General features: G+C 38.2%; 2 protein-coding genes across 4 annotated transcripts in view; one reads left to right on the plus strand and one right to left on the minus strand.

The window, feature by feature from the left end:
- Positions 1-253: 253 nt before the first annotated feature.
- Positions 254-10,438, plus strand: idi1 (isopentenyl-diphosphate delta isomerase 1). Of its 2 annotated transcripts, none has more exons than XM_072576171.1 (5): positions 254-686; positions 2,775-2,944; positions 4,915-5,007; positions 6,401-6,531; positions 9,204-10,438. In XM_072576171.1, exons 1-5 carry the CDS (start codon positions 586-588, stop codon positions 9,519-9,521), a joined length of 813 nt encoding a protein of 270 aa, XP_072432272.1. In that variant the 5' UTR covers positions 254-585; the 3' UTR covers positions 9,522-10,438. The 2 variants fall into 2 exon arrangements, with proteins under 2 accessions (XP_072432272.1, XP_072432273.1); XM_072576172.1 differs by lacking the exon at positions 254-686 and adding an exon at positions 720-740.
- A 2,947-nt stretch (positions 10,439-13,385) lies between these two features.
- Positions 13,386-18,644, minus strand: part of gtpbp4 (GTP binding protein 4) — a 35,714-nt gene continuing 30,455 nt past the window's right edge. For both annotated transcript variants that reach the window (XM_072576173.1, XM_072576174.1), the window contains exons 15-17: positions 17,680-17,745; positions 16,233-16,376; positions 13,386-14,726 (exon numbers count right to left, since the gene is read on the minus strand). In XM_072576173.1, the coding sequence (XP_072432274.1) occupies positions 14,574-14,726; positions 16,233-16,376; positions 17,680-17,745 (363 nt within the window). In that variant the 3' untranslated portion in view covers positions 13,386-14,573. The remainder of the gene's footprint in view (positions 14,727-16,232; positions 16,377-17,679; positions 17,746-18,644) is intronic.

An 18,644-nucleotide genomic window follows, 5' to 3' on the forward strand; every position in this document is an offset into this window, starting at 1 on the left:
CTTTTGTTTGTATTTTTAGAGAGAAACAAGAGTTAACGTTTCGAGTCCGATAATGACTTCTTCAGAACTTATAACTGTAAATAAGGGCTCTGGATTAGTGGTGCTGGAAGAGCACAACAGTTCAGGCAGCATCCATCCAGAATCTGGTTTCCAACGTCTGCAGTCATTGTTTTTACCCTCTGTAAATAAGGGCCGCAACCGCGAGAGCAGATGGAAACTCGTTAAAACGTCATATGCACGTTGCGACGGCCAATGGGACGTCAGCGAAAGGTGGAGGCAGCAGGAAGAAGGATCGGCGGTGAGGAAGGAGATATCTGCTTCATACCGCGGAACTGAGGACAACTATCGGCGAAGCGGGCCGCTTTAGGGCCCCCGACGGGATTGGATACACCATCAGAACGCGGCAGCTGCGAATTCGATACAAACTTGTCTCAACGTTCGATTCGAACACACAGGGCAACATTCGAGCTCAGTGCGCAAGCGCCTTCCTCCCGGACCACGCTCGAACCACTGCCTATTGATTGGGCCGGCTCATCGGAAGATCGCTGAAGGCAGCCCGCGGGTTGGTGGCTTTCGCGTGGATTGATGTTGCGGGCGGCTCTTGTTGCTCATGTGCGGCCGATCTGCCGCACGTTATCACAGCGAGCATCTCCGGACCGAGTATTTGTGGTTCGCTCGCGTTTCGGGTAAGTGGCAGCTTCTCCAGTAACTCAACTCTGTTCGCTTTCAAGTTCCTGAAAGTAAGCAGAGTAATTTCTTGTCCATCTCTTTTCTATGAAAGGAATAATTATAGGTTTCTCACTAGCTTTGCGGGTTTGAGTTGCCAAAACTGCACGGACTGTAATTTGGATCTTTGGTGTATAGTATCTTCTCACTTTTTTTTTCTAACCTCATTATACCTCAGTCTTTTGTTCCTTCCTGATTTTGCTTTCTTCCTTCCCCTCTCTTCCTCCTTCTCCCCCCACTTCTTTCCCTCTTCTCCCCCCCTTCTTTTTCTCCCCCCCCCCCCCCCCGCCCCCAAGATCATCTATCTTAATTGTTACGCTATCCCTTCATATCATTAGTTTAAAAATTACTTATCACCAGGTTATAGTCCAACAGGTTAAGTTGAAAGCACTAGGTTTTGGAGCACTGCTCCTTCATGTAGCAGTGCTCGAAAGCTAACCCTTCCAGATAAATCCATTGGAGTACAACCTGGTGTGTGATTTTTAACTTTGTCCACCCCAGTCCAACATTGGCACCTCCCCATCATTGATGCCATGAGTGCAGGCAATCCCAGGGTTGCAAATATAGTCTGTTTACAAGTCGGTTTGGTGCTTGAGTTGTAACACAATACAGGACAATATAAAATAGCCGTTGGTAAATACGAAGAGGCTTTCATACGTTGGAAGTTTAAAATTAAGATTAATAGAAATTTTGGGATGACTTTTGTAAGGATGAATGTTTGTAAATTGAACATTATTAAATCTGACTATAAATCTTGATTTCTGCCTTGAATTTACTTTATGACCATAAGTCCTCTGGGGCAGAGAATTCTAACAATTCATTGCCTTGTGACTGAAGAAGCTCCTCCTCAGATCAGTCCTAAATGACTTGCCTTTTATTTTGACCTGATATCCAAATTTTCCAGACAACTTAGCCTAGGGAAACAGGCTTTCTGTATTGACTGTCTATCCATTTATTTCTGAAAACTAGGTGGGTCCCTAAACTACCAGAACAAGGGATGAGCTCCTTGAAACCTAAGATAAATGTGTATGAGTGTAAAATGCACTTCAGTTCCCAATAGATTATACTGCTCCCTGGGTGATCTAGAACTAGTTTCCTTAGTTTCACAAAGCTAGTCCTTTTTTTTTTCTAAAACCTGTTCCTTGGCTCAAGGATATCCTGTCCTGGATGTTTTTCAGAGGGGTAATAAACCAGGTTGGGGCTCTGTTCAGACTGGCTTGGTACAGAGATGAAAAGGATTTTGAGATTTTTTTTATATATGTAAGCAGATGAGACTTTAGGCCAAAGTGGTCTTGTTTCAGAAGACACCTGTATAAAGAAAGGGGAGTGGTCAGCTCTAGCTGAACTGAGCGGTTTAGTTCAGTACAGAGCTGGTTGGGAACAGTCCTGCCCTTCTAACTTCAACCTGTAAGCACCTGACCCTTTTTTTGTACTGTGTTTTAAAGGGGGTTTGCTTATTGGGACTGTTGTGTATATTCAGAACAGCATACTTAGGTCTAGTTAGGCTGAGTTCTGCAAGCGTTCTTTATTATGTTCTTTGTGTTTCATTGTGTAATTTTGTGAATAAACTTTTTGTCTGTTTTTTAAACCTGGTCGTCAACCTCACTAACTTAATCTGGGTAATTTGAGTGGTTTGGCCTAATCCATAAAGCTTAGTGGCAGGATAAGTTACTTTTTTTTTCCCTGTAAGTAGCCACAAATGTCATAGATGTCTGTTACCATGTCACTTTACTCTCTTCTCTTCTGATAACTTGTGTGGCTGAAATTAAGATGTTATGGTGGAAAGGTGAGGAGAAATTTAATCTTGTACAATATTGGTGTTGCTGCAAAATGCATTTTGATCCTACCTTGTGCAGAAAAACTAAGCTCAAGCTTTTGATGGTTAATATTTTTAATTGTAAGTTTGAACACTATATTGTTATTGAGAAGGCTCAGTTTTTACAAAATGAAATTTTGTAATATTTGTTTAATTCGCACTTTGCAATTGAAAGTTGGAATCATTGTCATTCCATGTAATTCCATGGCTTTATTCCATCCCCTGTTATCAGGTACGTTGGAAATAGGAATACAGCAACAATGCCAGAAATAAACATAGACAATCTGGATGAAAAGCAGGTCCAGCTATTGGCAGAAATGTGCATCCTGATTGATGAGAATGATAAAAGAATTGGAGCAGACACCAAGAAAAATTGCCATCTTAACCAGAACATAAATAAAGGTGAATGAAGTATTTTCAGATCCATTTTGTATTGAGTGTCATTCAAGATTGACATGTGTTATCAGGATTACAAAAATTAGTAAACTTCTCCATCTTTTGTGATTTTCTGTACTCCAGCCCAGTTGAGAATGGTGATAACATAGAGCCTGGAAACTTCTTCAGGAAATCTCTTCCCAACCAAGCATCTCTACCATGGCGACTTTGTTGTGTATCTTTATTCTTATTGTCACAACTATTTATTCAATATTTTACTAAGTTGTTTTTTCACCAAAATATGGACGTGACAAAGCTGTCACTTTGAGACGGTTATTTAGTCCTTGATTTTTTTTGAAGAGAGGTTGTAAAGGCAGAGGTGCTGAAGAGCCTAGATTTTAAGAGACCTTTGGGTTTTTTAAAAAACAGTTTAACAATGAAAGGGGATGGCCAGTTCTCCCAGTTCAGTCACAGTTTCTGAGTCCAGAAGAGTTGCAAGGTTCAGTAAAGGATTCCTCTGACTGAATCCTTCCTGCACGTGGAGCAGGGGGATGGTCTGTCCCCAATGTGGCTGCACCATTGGGTGGCCAGTTCAGAACATTCAACAATTTGAGAACCGAATAGAAAATGGGAAACAGAGCAGCCAGTCCAGAAGCTTCCAAAATCACTCCACATCTCCTCAACCTTCTGAAACTGCTACAGTCCTTGTGGTGAAGCTGATCCCAGATTCCGGTTGAATATTAGAAAGATTGATTTACAATCGTGAAATTTAGATCAAAAATCACAGGATCCTATGGAGTCACTTGATTTTATTATAACCTGAGTATGATCAAATTTTGAACATGAACATTTCTCCAGAGAATGGGAGACTGTAAAATCTGGAAGAAAACACTGATATGGACTTGCTGGTCTCTGATGAAATTTTATCCTGTCCTATCCAGTAGCATATGATATAGTTAAATTAAGGGTTTCATAATGACCTTTGGTGTTGGATCATGATTTCTTGAAAGCAAAGTCCTAATATAATTTAACTCTTGAAAATGAAGAACAGGCAACTTATTTCAAGATGTGATCAGCTGCTGTCAATCAAACAGTCTCCATGTGGGTGGATGTTATGCTGGACCATTATTTCAACGGTGTGGATGTTTAAATTTTGAAACTTGGGAGGAGCAAGAGAAGAAAATTCTCAGTTGCATAGACTTTTGTAATTTTACTTTTAAAAGCAAGGAGTCTTTGGGGGAAAGGTTGCTAAAAATAGAATCTGCATTCTGTATATTAAATCTTTTATCAAATAAAAAGACAAATTTACTTGTTCAAAATATTTACGAATAGAACGGTGTTCATGACCTGTTCTGTTTTCTTAAACGTATTTGTGGATGTGAGGAATGGCATATTGGCCGTGATCCTATTACATGATGGAGCAGACTAGTGAGTCTGAATGGTGTACTCCTGTTTCTGTTTTTTATGGTCTTTGGCCCCCAGGTAATGTGATTGCAGCTGCTGGAATGTCAGCACACAAGTTGTGTTGATGCTTTTAGCTGTTTGAATCTAGCCAGCTAAACGTGCAGAAAAGATTTAAAAGGATGTTGCCGGGGTTGGCCGGTAGTGAGCTGTAGAAGGCTGACCAGGCTGGGGCTATCTTCCCTGGAGTGTTGGGAGATTGAAGAGAGACCTTTAGAAGTTAATAAAATCATGAGGGCTGTGGATAGGGTGAGTAGCCAAGGGCTCTTTCCCAAGGTAAGGAAATCCAAAACTAGATGGTATAGGTTTTAAGGTGAGAGGGGAAGGGTTTAAAATGGGCCTAAGGCATTTGGATGGGTATTTATAAAAAGATTTTAGAGGGATATGGGATAAATGATGGCAAATGGGACTGGATTCATTTCGGACATCTGGTCGACATGGGTGAGTTGACTGAAGGATTTGTTTCCATGTTATACATCTCTATGACTCTATAACTGTGTGCAAGTGTAAAGAATGACAAATTTCTGGTTTACCAGGATTACTCCACAGAGCTTTCAGTGTCTTCATCTTCAACAGCGAGGGGAAACTTTTGCTGCAGCAGAGGTCTGATGCAAAGATCACGTTCCCAGGTAAGAAAGTATAAAGTGCTTTCCAAGTCAGAATTTTCTTGGCTTTAAGATTCTTGGGCATTGACAGCAAAAATTTCTTGACCCCACTTTGTTTTACTTCAATCATGAGAATTCCCAGGATTTCTAAGTTGGAAGGCTCTGGCATCAAAGTCCTAATGCAGGACCTGACAGCAAAAATCAAAGTTGACAATTTATTGCAGCATTGAATGAGTATTGTACTGTCAGAGATGCCATCTTGCTATGCTATACCATTGAGGATATTAACTATAAGAGCAATATATTAAGTCTTTTTGTGCATTAATAGTTTTCATATAGAAAATATGACTAAAACAAATTGAATGAAGCAGGTAATTAATTTTACTATTTTCCAATTTGTTCTCTGCAGAGTATGATATCAAACAATTACATTGATCCTTCACTATATATTAAATGAAGGTGTAGTGAATTTGAAATTTAACATTTTGTTTGAATTTGTTCTTATTTAGTCAGGAAGTGTCCAATACTTCTAGCTTTAGTGTTTTCCTGTTGCTGGAGTTCCTCCAAGCACATGCCTGGAGGTGAATTGTGGATGAGGACTGATGTGATTTTTTGAAAATGTATTATTTTAATGGAATATAGAGGTCATCAGCATTTGTTGTTCAGTTCTGATTTTCCATTGAACTAGGTGACATGCTGTCCAAATCAGACAATTTTAAAAACAAAACAATGTTGGTGTGGAGTAATTTGTGGGCTAGAGCAGAAAAGTTTGCAGATTTCATTCCATGAAGTAAGGTTTGTACCCAGGACTTCCTGCTTTTGGGGGGACAATGCTGCCATAGACCAAGGCTGAATATGAGTTGAAGTATAACTTTGGTTTTGTTTGGCAGAACTGTTTTTCTAGGCATAAGTACATTGGCACACACAGCTGTAATATATGTGAAGTTAATTGAATTGTGTCCCTACTTTTTTTTTCCAGTAAACATGTTTTGGAGGTCACTCTTTAGCTCTTGTGCTTGATGCACATCCTGAAAGCATATCCCTCCTGTCCTCTAGCTTATCTCTCCACGCTTCAGGCTCACTGCCTTTATTCCTGATGAAGGGCTTTTGCCCGAAACGTCGATTTCACTGCTCGTTGGATGCTGCCTGAACTGCTGTGCTCTTCCAGCACCACTAATCCAGTAGTCCCTCCTGTCCTTACTGAGTCACACTGAATGCAAGCTGCAAAGTCTCTCTTCCTCTTTACAGCCAAATGCAGAATGTTAAGTTGTTGGGGGTGATTTGTACTAAATTGGAATAACTGAAGTTTGTGGATGGAGCCAACCAGTCATTTTGGAAGTAGTAACTCATGTTTATGTAAATTTGGATTAACAACAAATTCAAACGTATCACGAAAAAATGTTTTTTTTTATTCCAGGTTGTTTTACAAACACTTGCTGCAGTCACCCTCTTAACACCGCAACAGAAACAGAGGAGAAAGATGCTCTTGGTGTAAGACAAGCAGCCCAACGCAGGTTAAAGGAAGAGTTTGGAATACCTCCTCAACAGGTGAAGGACCTCCATTAAGTATCAAAACTAATTCAATCAAATCTCATGCATGAGACTTCTCACTGCAAATCCAATAATCTTATAGCTTTAAAATTTTTCTCTTGTATTGTAGATTGAGAAACTAAATACAACTGTCATTTATGGGGATAACTGTAAATGATTGCTTTAAAATATGCACTACTTTACAAATTTTTAAAATGTACAGCAGATCTATTATGGCCAGATTTCCATTTCCAAAACTAATTTCTATTTTTTCATATATTGACTGAAGCATTAATAGGGAAAGTATACACCAGCTGACTGTAAACTGCATGCCTGAAAACTACACAAAATGGACTCCTGCCAAATCCTCTGCCCCCTAAATCATTGGACAGCACAGTAATGACTTCTATCTTTTGACGCATCCTAGAGTGTTTGTTTTCAATGTTTAAAAGCACTTCTCAAGTATAATTTTTTTTTTAGAAATTAAATCCAGTGTTGGCATTATATCGTTGTGCCATGATAACACTGAGTAAAAGATGCATTGTGCAGATATGTTCACCAGTCATAGTGGTGGTGACCAAATCAAAACCAGAATAATCGGTGTCTTGGCGTATGTGACTGTGTCTTGGCGTATGTGACTGTGTCTTGGCGTATGTGACTGTGTCTTGGCGTATGTGACTGTGTCTTTCAAGTCACCTTTGACCTTTCAATTCACAATGGACTCTAAAGAATTATTTGACATTTGGGAGTGGTGGCCGTTGGGGAGCCAAAGCTAGTAGAAAGAAAAGTTGGGCCTATGCATATAGAAGTTGAGTAGTCATGTGATTGAAATACAAGAGCCTGAGGGGAATTGACAGGGTGTTAATCAAAAATCCCTCCCTTGTGGAAGTGAGCAGAACTTGGGGACATAGTTTCAGAATGAAAAATTTCAATTCTGCGACAACTGAGAGCAAATGTTTTTGGCGTCTGTAGAATACTCTTTTTTTTTCCCCCCATAAATTAGAAAGATTAAGTCCATTTGAATTAATTCAAGTCAGGGTCATAGGGTGGATAGACTGGGAAATGGTTTAAGATCATGGTTATGGTCTTCTCAATTGGCTGAGTAGGCCAGTCCACCTTATGTTCACAAATTGAATAAGAAGCTGAGAAATTTCTTGACTTGGAAGTTGGAATGTGGGTTCTTTAAAAGCCAAGTACATGTGAGGGAGTCAGTAGACATACTGCCTTTAAGTATATCAGAAATTCTTAAGTTGATGGACTGTGGACCTTTTTTAAGATGCTTGCAAATGTTTAAGGAATTTTTAAGTTGACTCTTGAGGTATGAAATTTCAATTCCAGGCATATAACTTCTTAACTTGTAATATATATGGCAACAGCAGCTGTTCAAAACTACCTCTTGCTATTTTTAAGTTGTAGTGTGGACTGGCATGAAAAAAGCCTTGAAGTGTGTATTGTCTGTGCATCATAAATGGTGGAGAAAGTGAGGACTGCAGATGCTGGAGATCCGAGTCAAGGGTGTGGTGCTGGAAAAGCACAGCAGTATCCGAAGAGCAGGAGAATCGATGTTTTGGGCAAGAGCCCTTCATCGGAAGGGCCCTTGCCCTAAACATCAAATCTCCTCCTTGGATGCTGTCCGACCTGCTGTGCTTTTCCAGCACCACATGCTTGACTTACTATAAATGGTGAGCTGTCAAATTTTCTAATGTGGGACTTAGCTGATTTCTTTTTTACATGAAAGGAACCACTCAATGGTGACAAGCTTTCATTTTAAGTAAAATGTTAAATTGACTGATTTTTGTACAATAAAATACTTTAGTCTTTATAACCGAATGTGGGTTTCAAATGAGAATTCAAAATGTAAGGGACAAAATTGTGCTAAATATGTCAGAAGATTTGTGCTAAACAGACATAAGAGGCAGCGCTTCATTAAATGAGGATAGAAACAGTATTAAATTAAACATTTTTTATAAGATTGTATTTGAAAACAAAGTTGTCCATATGATCCTTTGACAGAGTAGGCTTTTTTGTTTCATCGTTGTGCTTGTGGTTTACTCCAAGGAAGTAGAAATTATTTTGCACTTTTAAGATTCTAGCGGAGATAGAATTTGCACACTTACTCAATACAAAAATATTCCAATAGAAAGACAGAATGAATAAAATGAGGAGATGATCAATATTTCAATAAAATGTTCTTACCTACAGCTGGAACAGTAGGGATCTGTTCCTGGGCCTCCTGATCCAGTGGTAGAGATGAGTTTGAAAAGCTTTCCTGCATTTAATGAACAGCTTATGTTGCTGTAACTTGCAGGTACCCTCAGTTCAAACAGTTCAACTTCATTATACAATATTCATACTAAAGCAAAATGTGCATTCTTAGCTCTGAACTAAAAAGCCATATGCATGCCAACACACATTTAATGAATTTGTAGACTTTAGTCCAGATTTATCCTTCTTTTAAAATGTTTTAGGACATGGAACAATTCAATATAATTAATAGTCTAGATTAGAGTGGTGCTGGAAAAGCACGGCAGGTCAGGCAGCATCCGAGGAGCAGGAAAATCAACATTTTGGACAAAAGCCCTTTAATCAGGAATCTAGACGCTGATCTCCAGCATCTGCATTCCTCACTTTTGCCCAAGACACTTAATATCTTTCCCTTAATTAGCTGTTAAATTTTTTTTTGGTATTAGGTTCCTCTGGAAGAGATGAACTATCTTACACGTATTCACTACAAGGCTCAGTCTGATGGAATCTGGGGAGAACATGAAATTGATTATATAATCTTCATACAGAAGAATGTAACTTTAAAACCTGACCCCAATGAGATACAGAGTCACTGCTATGTGAGTAAAGATGAACTCCAGAACCTGTTGGAAAAAGCAGAAAGCAACAAAGTGAAAATTACACCTTGGTTTAAACTCATTGCTGAGAAGTTTCTATTCACGTGGTGGGATAATCTACATAACCTGAAGCAGTTCATCAATCATGAGAAAATTCACCGGATGTAGAATACTTTTGACTTCCTGCATGCAAAACTGTGTTAAAGAACTAACTATGCACATACATTGCAAGCAGTGCAAAATGTTAATAAAATTAAGTTGAGAATGAATTCTCGTGAGAAACACAACTTAAAACAGCATATGTTTATTTATCACTTGTGAAGTAAAATTACTAATTTTTTTTCCTCAAACATGTCTAATGTTAAAAACTGGTTTAACAAGTAACAAGTAAATCAAGAATTTAAGCAGGTATAGTTTCAAAACTAACTGGCCTTGTTCTCTTTGTGCCACCATCATTATTATTAGATAATTCTAAAGGCCATGGTTAGAGTAGAGGGGGGTGATATATGTGAAGTCCATTAGTGAATATTTATCTTTCAAACAGATGTTTAATTTACAATATCTTAATAGTCCACCCAAAATTATGCCTACATCAAGTTTTATCCATCAATTAGAAGCTATCAGAATTCTTATTAGTTATGAAAACCTAACAATGCATATTATTAAAAGACTGAACTAAGTCAAGTGAAGTCCATACAATTGCAAATCATATTTTTGTGGAAAAAAGATGTAAGCTATTGCATAGTAAACTACAAAGTTAAAAAAACCAAGCAACTCTTTCACAGAATATTAGTGGGATCTTTGAGGATGGAAAACTAAAGGTAAATTTTGCTACAGATCTCAGCCCACACTTCAACAAATTCAATGTTTCTTACAGTACCTTTACAGCCAGTTGGTTTGCGGGGGTGGGTGTTGCTGAACATGCTAAACAGCAATTGCATCAAATGAATAAATAATGATTCCAGAATGTATCATATAAAGCCATTGCTTAATTGCATTACTATTATTCTTGACCTGCTGAGTTTTTGGCATGGTTTCATTTCTACCAATTTTGTGTCATGATATTAAAATGTTGGTTACCAGTACACTGTATTGCTTTTGGCTGGATTCATTGCCTACTTTAGTATTTCTTTGCCTTCCAGGATATTAATGTTAAAACTTGAATGACAAGATGGCTTCATTCTGAAGCAGAAGTTGGGCTACATCTTTCAGACTTTCAAAGTTGGCCTTCTCTTTGTACTGTCTAAAACCATAGTGCAGGAAAACATGGAGAATCTACATGCACCAATAGAAATTATTGAATTCTCAGATAAGGAATAATTGATTTTTCAGTGAACAACTTAGCTTTCACTTCCTCAACTTTCCCATTGTGTGTTGTGGAGCTGCTCAGGTACTTGAAACAGGGAGAAAGTGAGGACTGGAGATCAGAGCTGAAAAATGTTGCTGGAAAAGCACAGTAGGTCAGGCAGCATCCAAGGAGCAGGAAAATCGACATTTCGGGCATAAGCCCTCATTCAGGAATGAGGAAGGTGTGCCAAGCAGGCTAAGAGAAAAGGTAGGAAGGAGGGACTTGGGGGGGAGGGGTGTTGAGAATGTGATAGGTGGAAGGAGGTTAAGGTGAGGGTGATAAGCCAGAGAGGGTGTGGGGGCAGAGAGGTCAGGAAGAAGATTGCAGGTCAAGAAGGTGGTGCTGAGTCAGAGGGTTGGGACTGAGATAAGGTGGGGTGGGGTGGGGTGGGTGGGTGGGGGGGGGGGGGGAGGGGAAATAAGGAAGCTGGAGAAATCTGCATTCATCCCTTGTGGTTGGAGGTCTTCTAGGTGGAAGATGAGGTGCTCTTCGTGCAAGCGTTGTGTTGTCATGGTCTGGCGACGGAGGAGGCCAAGGCCTGCATGGCCTTGGAGTGGGAGGGGGAGTTAAAGTGAACGTTTCAGAGAACACCTCTGGGACACCTGCACCAAGCAACCCAACTGTCCTGTGGCCAAACACCAACTCCACCACAGACATGCAGGTCCTTGGTCTCCTCCTTAGACATTGGAACAGGAGTAGGCCATTCAACCCTTCAAGCATATTCTGCTATTCAAAGGGATCATAGCTGATTAATTCTATACACCTTTTGTCCATATCCTTTAATACCTTTGCTTACCAAAAAGTGCTCATATTTAAATCTGACAACTGATTGCATTCGCTGCTGTTTCTGGGAGAGCGTTCCAAACCTCTATCTTCCAACCATTGTGTGAAGTGCTTACCTGATCTCTCTCCAGAATAGTTTACCTCTGTTTGCACTGGTCAGGAACTCTAGAAAATGGCATTTGAGAATTTTATCGACCCTTTGTCTTGTTAATATCTTGAAGACTTTGATTAGACTACCTCTTAACCTTTAGAGATTCTAAAGGAACAGGCCAAACTTGTGTAATTTTGGAAATCATGTATTTATTATAATTTACTATTTCAACAGTTATTAGTTTTCCCCATGCCACCATTATTAGATAATTTGGAAGGCTGTGTTTGGAGACTAGAAGTGGGGGTCATTTATGCAGTCAACTAAGTTAATTCTAGTCCCCTCCTTTCAGACATATGTTTAATGTTGTTGCAGTATCTTAACTGTTGGTGCAGCATTATGCCTACATCAAGTTTATATCCATCAAGCTATTAGGATCAATATCTTAATTATGAAAACATTTTTTTTCATAGTATCTAATAATGGATACTATTGAATGTTAGACTTCGTTCAGACTAAGTCTGTGGAATAACAAATCACAAGACAGGCATGGAAATGGAGAGTAGAATGATTGCGTACTACAGCTATCAAAGCCAGAATCATTGCACAGTGAAGTGTAATTATTGGGATCTTTGGAGGATATAAAATTAAATGCAATTTTCATTACATGTAGATCTCGACCCACACTTGAACAAATTCATTATTTCTTACAGGATCCTTATAGTCAGCAGGCAAGGAGGGGCTCCAGCTAAATAGTTATTAATTTGGCACAATTTCTAAGGTCTGCATAAAGTATTATAAGTTATATCATTGCTTAATTCCATTACTGTATTTTTGCTTGACCTGCAGAGCTGTTGGTGTGGTTGCTGCCTCAGTAATTTTCCATTGAAACAGTTTGGTTTCAGCCACATGTTTGTGCCATGAGATTAAACATTGCTTATCAGTATTCCTTTTAGCTCAATAACTAACCTGTAGCTTTTTAAAAAAGTGAAATATAGGAAAACATGGAAAATTAGCATACAACAGTTAATGAAAACAATGAGAAATTACTGCACTCCCAGTTAAGCAATAACTGATTTTCTCCATTGAAAAAAAAAACTTACTTTTCAAAATAAAACCTGAAAGAACTATGGCTGCTGTAAAACAAACAAAGACATTGCTGGAAAAACTCAGCAGTCTGACAGCATCTGTCAAGAGAAATCACGAGATAGCGTTTCCGATCCACTGACCCTTTCTCAGAACGGATGGTCATCAGATCTGAAACGGTAATGTCCTATTCATATACCCATCCAGATGCTTTTTAATTCTTGTAATTGTACCAGCCTCCTCTGACAGCTCATTCCATAATTCTCAGTCTAGCCCCTAATTCTAAAATTTCTAACTAGTGCCATTAGGATCGATAAAACTTGGATTAAATCACCCCTTAACCTTCTAACTCTTAGAGAAAACGGACCTCATTTGTGTAATCTCTCCTCAGAACGTAATCCTTGAAGTCTAGGTATCATTGTTGTAAACTTACATTGTATTAACTCCAAAGCTAATATATCCTTCTAAAAGGTGTAGTGTACAGATGTGTACACAGTACTTCAAGTGGGATCTAACCAGGATTTTGCATAACTGCAGCATAACCGCTGCATCCTTATACTGCAGTCCTCTAGATATAAAGGCAAGCATTCCATTTACTTTCCACATCTCTCTCAAATTCCATTCATCATTTGGATAGAAGCAGCTCGCCCACAAAGTTGAAGTCTCCCAATAGAAACCGGGGGATCTTAAACATGAGGGAAGAGCCAATAAACACAACAAACTTGAATTTTGAGTTACAACTTTATTTCAAAGAGACAGAATGGTGCACGAGCACCCATGGGCGAAGACTGAAAAATGGGAGGGAAATAAAGAATCCACTGGTTACACAATATCCAAGTAATCTTCCATCTTAGAGACATGGCATGACTGCACATTTTCAGTATCATTACTTCAGCCAGAAGGTAATGTTTCTTGTAACACTTCTAATAAAACACAAATACAAGCTCAAAGACCAACATTAATACTAATTATCTACAGAATTTATCAAGTATTTGTACTAGAAAAACACGTGAAACATATTTTAGGAATTATTTGTTTTAAAATATATTACACGTAGCTTTTTTAAAAATTAATTTTATTACTTAGTTAGATGTTTGGAAATGCACTAGAAATACCAAATAATTGACCTTATCTTTTAAAAGAAAAAGGGTTTTAGCATTTTGGTGCAATCTCATTTCATGCTGCAGAAATCATAACAGACAAAATACTTGAGAATACGAAATGAAATAAGTTAAAGCATATACTTTTCCTAAAGTATAGGAAAAAAAATCCTCCAAATAGCATAAGGCTAGATCTGCTTATAGCTTAAAGAACACAAAATAATGTTCTAAAACCAGTGGAAGACAAGATCTCAAAAAATGTCAACCAATACAAAAACTGTAATAAACAGGATAGCAACGTTAAGAAATGGAAAATATCTGGCATTTCTGGATTAGAGGCAGTCGGGATTATAACACTAATTATAGACCAAATAATAAGCCCACTTTTAAAGTTCATCCATTTAAATGAACACAAATTAAATCTTGTTTACGAATGTAAGAACTGATCATTCTGTTTACAATGCACATTGCTAAAATTCTATTCAGAATATCAAATTGCCATCATCTGCAAACATTTGGTAGCATTCAGCAACTTTTCAAAGTAGGATTCTGTCAGACGTTCCAAAACTCGACTATTTCAGTTTCGAAAAATGCTTCTTACACATTATTGCTCGAGTTCAGGAATCATGTCCTTGAATGAACAACAAAGCTCAAATTTAACTTTCAAATTCTTTTTTTTTCAAAAGCACAATGATGAGATTTCTCTCACTCAGCCCTTCCATCATGTGTAAATCAAGATGCTTTAGCTTTTTTCTCATGGGTTGCAAATTAAACACCAAGTCCTGCAATCTAGAGTGGGTTAGCTTCTTTTTAGTTTACCGACGGTCTGTTCTACCCATTTTTCGCTTGCCAGCAAACAGATGCTTTGGTTTAAGATCAAATACATGTCGGTCAGCTTCTCCTTTCTTTCCCATGCGATTCATATCCTGTTGGGAGTTCTTCATCATCTTCTTAACCTTCTTCAACATCTAAGCAGAACAAAAATATTTTAAGTCAAAATGCAAAGAAAAAGGTGACAGCGTTAACAGCTCATATTTATATAGCATCTGAAATATGCTAGAACACCTTATGGTGTTTCACAGGAACATTAAGGCAAAAATGAGACAGGAAGAGCAGTTCTGCTCAAGACACCAGAATAGGATGATCACAGATAGCCTGGATGGTTGTAATCTAGTGGATATTACAAATATAGAAAGGGGTGAGGCCATGGAGGAAGCTGAAAACACATACTAAGTATTTTAAAAATCAAAGTGTTGCTTAAATTGGAGGCAACATTGACCAGGATGTACAGGAACATGGACAAACAAAAGAATTAGGAATGAGATGATTCATCTCCTTGAGCCTACTCCACCATTCAGTTCATAACCTGATTGCAGCCTCAACTCTGCATTCCCACCCATTCATCTTTCATCCTCTTACTGAACAAGAATCTATCTTTATCTTAAAAATATTCAAGGATTCTGCTTCGATGACCTTTTCAGAAGTAGAGGTTCCAAAAACTCATGACCTTTAGAGAAAACAATTAGCCTTAAATGTCTTAAATAGGCAATCCTTGACTTTAAAACAGTAACGCATAATTCTAAGTTCTCCCATAAAAGCAGAAACATCCTTTCCACATCCAGCCTGTCAAAATCCCTCAGAATCTTTTAAAGAATTCACCTCTTTGAAATAGATCATTCTGCCCCTCAAGCCCACACTGCCACTCAACACCACCACTGACCCCATTCATACACCCATTCTCTCCCGATACTCCACCAGAAATTTATCCATTTATTTCCAAATAATATTCATAGACTTGGTCTCAACATACTTTTGTGGTACAGAATTCCACATCCCATGGAATTCATTTTTCATCATCTCTTTATTGACTGTGCATCTTGAGGCAACAATCCTTTGTTTCAGGATCACTCTTCCTCAGCCATCAGAATGCACTCAGCAACGCCCCCCCCTCCCCAATCCTCATCCCTTCTATTCCACAGCTCTATCATTGTTCACAAGCCTATTGTATAGCATTTCATTACAATACCCTCATCAATCTCCTCCAGTACGTAAAGACTCAAGCAAGTTAGTTAAATAGAAGACTATAAGAAATAGGAAGAGGAGGTCATTGATTTGGAACTGGCAACAGACATCAGCTTCCCAAACCTTTATTTTCCTTCCAAACAAAATGTGAACAAAAATGCCACTCTTATGCAACAAATAAATCATCCCAAATTTTATCAAGGGATGTTAAAAGCACAAGGGTCCAAAACAATCAAATTTCATCCAAGAAGCAAACAACAACTAGATCACAGTTGACCAGCATTTTCAGTTTTCAAAATTTTTCTTGGAGAAATGTAAGCAAAATTATTGATGACTGTCACAAACTGACAATGTTTTTGTATATGTGGAATTGAGATGAGTTATAGCATATTGAAAAAAATAAAAATGCTATTCAAAACAGTGCAGTGCATTGTTGTGTATTGGGAACAAACCTTGTCATCACGCACACCAGAAAGATCACGTGGAGTGCGAGAAGTGCTCCGACTTCGAACTTTAGATGTTGGTGGTTGGGATTCTTCACGCTTACGCTTTCTGGTGACACTTCTAGATCGTCGAGCTTGCACAGCATAGTGTGCCTAAATAATGTGAGCAAAAGGTAAAATTTACACTTAAGCAGCTCACAATTATTTTTTAAAATATATAATTCAATGCATTTAAAAACTCTTAAAAGTTGTGAACATCATTACATTTGTAATACAGTTTAAGAATGTAAATTTGTCATACCTTCCAAGGAAGGGCAGTTTATAATCAAACTATTACATGTCAAAACAGCTTTCAATCTATTTATCGAATTCCTGAAGTTTAATATTAACGTTTGACTATGAGAGGATAATAGTTTGAGTAACAGCTAGGAAAATTCATAGTTCCCGCAGGCCTGTACATAATTGACCTTGGGGCGACACAGTGGTTAGCATTGCTGCCTCACAGCACCAGGGTCCCAGGTTCAATTCCAACCTTGGGTGAATGTCTGTGTGGAGTTTGCACATTCTCCCAGTGTTTGCGTGGGTTTCCTTCGGGTGCTCCAGTTTCCTCCCACAGTCCAAAGATGTGCGGGTCAGGTGAATTTGCCATGCTAAATTGCCCATAGTGTTAGGTGCATTAGTCTGAAGGAAATGGGTTTAGGTGGATTACTCTTTGGAGAGTCGGTGTGGACCTGTTGGGCCGAAGGGCTTATTTCCACACCATAGGGAATCTAATCTAATCTACACATTAACTTGCTTGCCACTCTTGGCATAAAAATACCTAAATTTGGCAATCAGTTCATGCAATTAAAAATCAACATACAAGTATAGAGGACAACATTGTACAGTGTCATATTACTTATGCTTAATTCAAAGCAAAACAATGATATTGGACTTTCGCTCTTTATTGTAGAACTTGAGCACAATTTTAAAGTTCACTTTAGAAAGTTGCCACAACCCACATGACGTGGGAGGAAACAACCATGTGATTCAACAGCACCTTGCATCAACTGCTGACAAGTGTACATCAGTGGCTGGATCATATGCCTGAAGTGGGGAAGGATTAAAAGGAAAAGATTCTTCATCTTTTTTCATCCTGCCTTCTTGGGAGGAAGCACGCGTTTTCCACAAAGCATCACTACAAGAACACAGCAACGCAAAGAAACTGAATATATACAGAGGTCCTGGGCTACAGCCATCTCTCTTTCTGAACGGAATGATTCAACTTTAAGTAAAATAAAGAACTGCAGATGCTGGAAAACTGAAACAAATACAGAAATCTCTAGAAAAGAAAAAAAAAATCAGCAGGTCTGGCAGCATCTACGGAAAAAAAGCAGAGTAAACCTTTTAGGTCCAGTGACCCTTCATCAGAACTGAACAATTTTAAGTAATCCTTATTTTATAAAAAAAAACTTACATCATCTTTGTCATCCATATCTAAACCAAGTGATCCCATCTCCTTTTCCAAAGTTTTTCGTTCAATCTGTAAAAACAGAAAAAAAGTTAGAACTTTTGTTTTCAAGGTTCTGTAAGAAGATTCTACTATCTCATCCAAAGTATCCATCAGGATTCATATTTATGTTTAGAAAATATTATTATTATTATAAAGGTCAAAGACACATGTAATGAATCAGACTACAATACTGACTTTTGCAAAACAATTTAGAACTCCGCTATCATAACTATCTTGAACATATTGTTATTTGGGGTGGGGGGTCCAACTCCTCCAGTAATTCACCGACACATCAACGCCAATCGGTCATGATGGAAGCAGAGGTTCCCTTCTACTTTTCACTATATCCAAGATATCTAGAAGATTCACCTCTCCCTTCAAATCTGTTAAAGTGGGTTAAAAGGAAAGAAAATCTCTGATCTCCACTTTGTAAGTAACAAATAACTATTTATTTATTCAACTCCAACAGTAAGCAATTTAGCAGAATTACTATCAAACTGGACAATTCCCCCCAAGTACTATTCCCGAACTGAACTAAATTCTCCTGGAATGAATGCTGTGCAAATAAACACAAGTCCCACTTGTATAAACCCAATTAATAAAAAATTAATAAATTAAAACTTAATTTCTCAAAGTTCACACTGGATGTGTCTTCCTGAATGTTCTTCTGTCTTCTCTGCTGTCTTCGTCTGCCCAAAATACCTTCTCAGTCTGCCAAAGTCTGGAATATTAGCTGACCGTGCTGTGGTACCGTTTATGAATAGATGGATAGATAGTACCTTTTTTTTCTTAGAGATTTCTTGAGAGAGTAAGATGTTTATTTCTTCATATGGCAGTTGGCTCTCTGCTGATTTTCAAAATTCCTGGTTTTATACACCCCCATGACGCATCAAATTCTTATAATTTGATTGGGTTCCATGTGTCAAAAC

The sequence above is a fragment of the Chiloscyllium punctatum genome, chromosome 8 (assembly GCF_047496795.1).
Source record: "Chiloscyllium punctatum isolate Juve2018m chromosome 8, sChiPun1.3, whole genome shotgun sequence".
NCBI classification, from domain to species: Eukaryota; Metazoa; Chordata; class Chondrichthyes; order Orectolobiformes; family Hemiscylliidae; genus Chiloscyllium; species Chiloscyllium punctatum.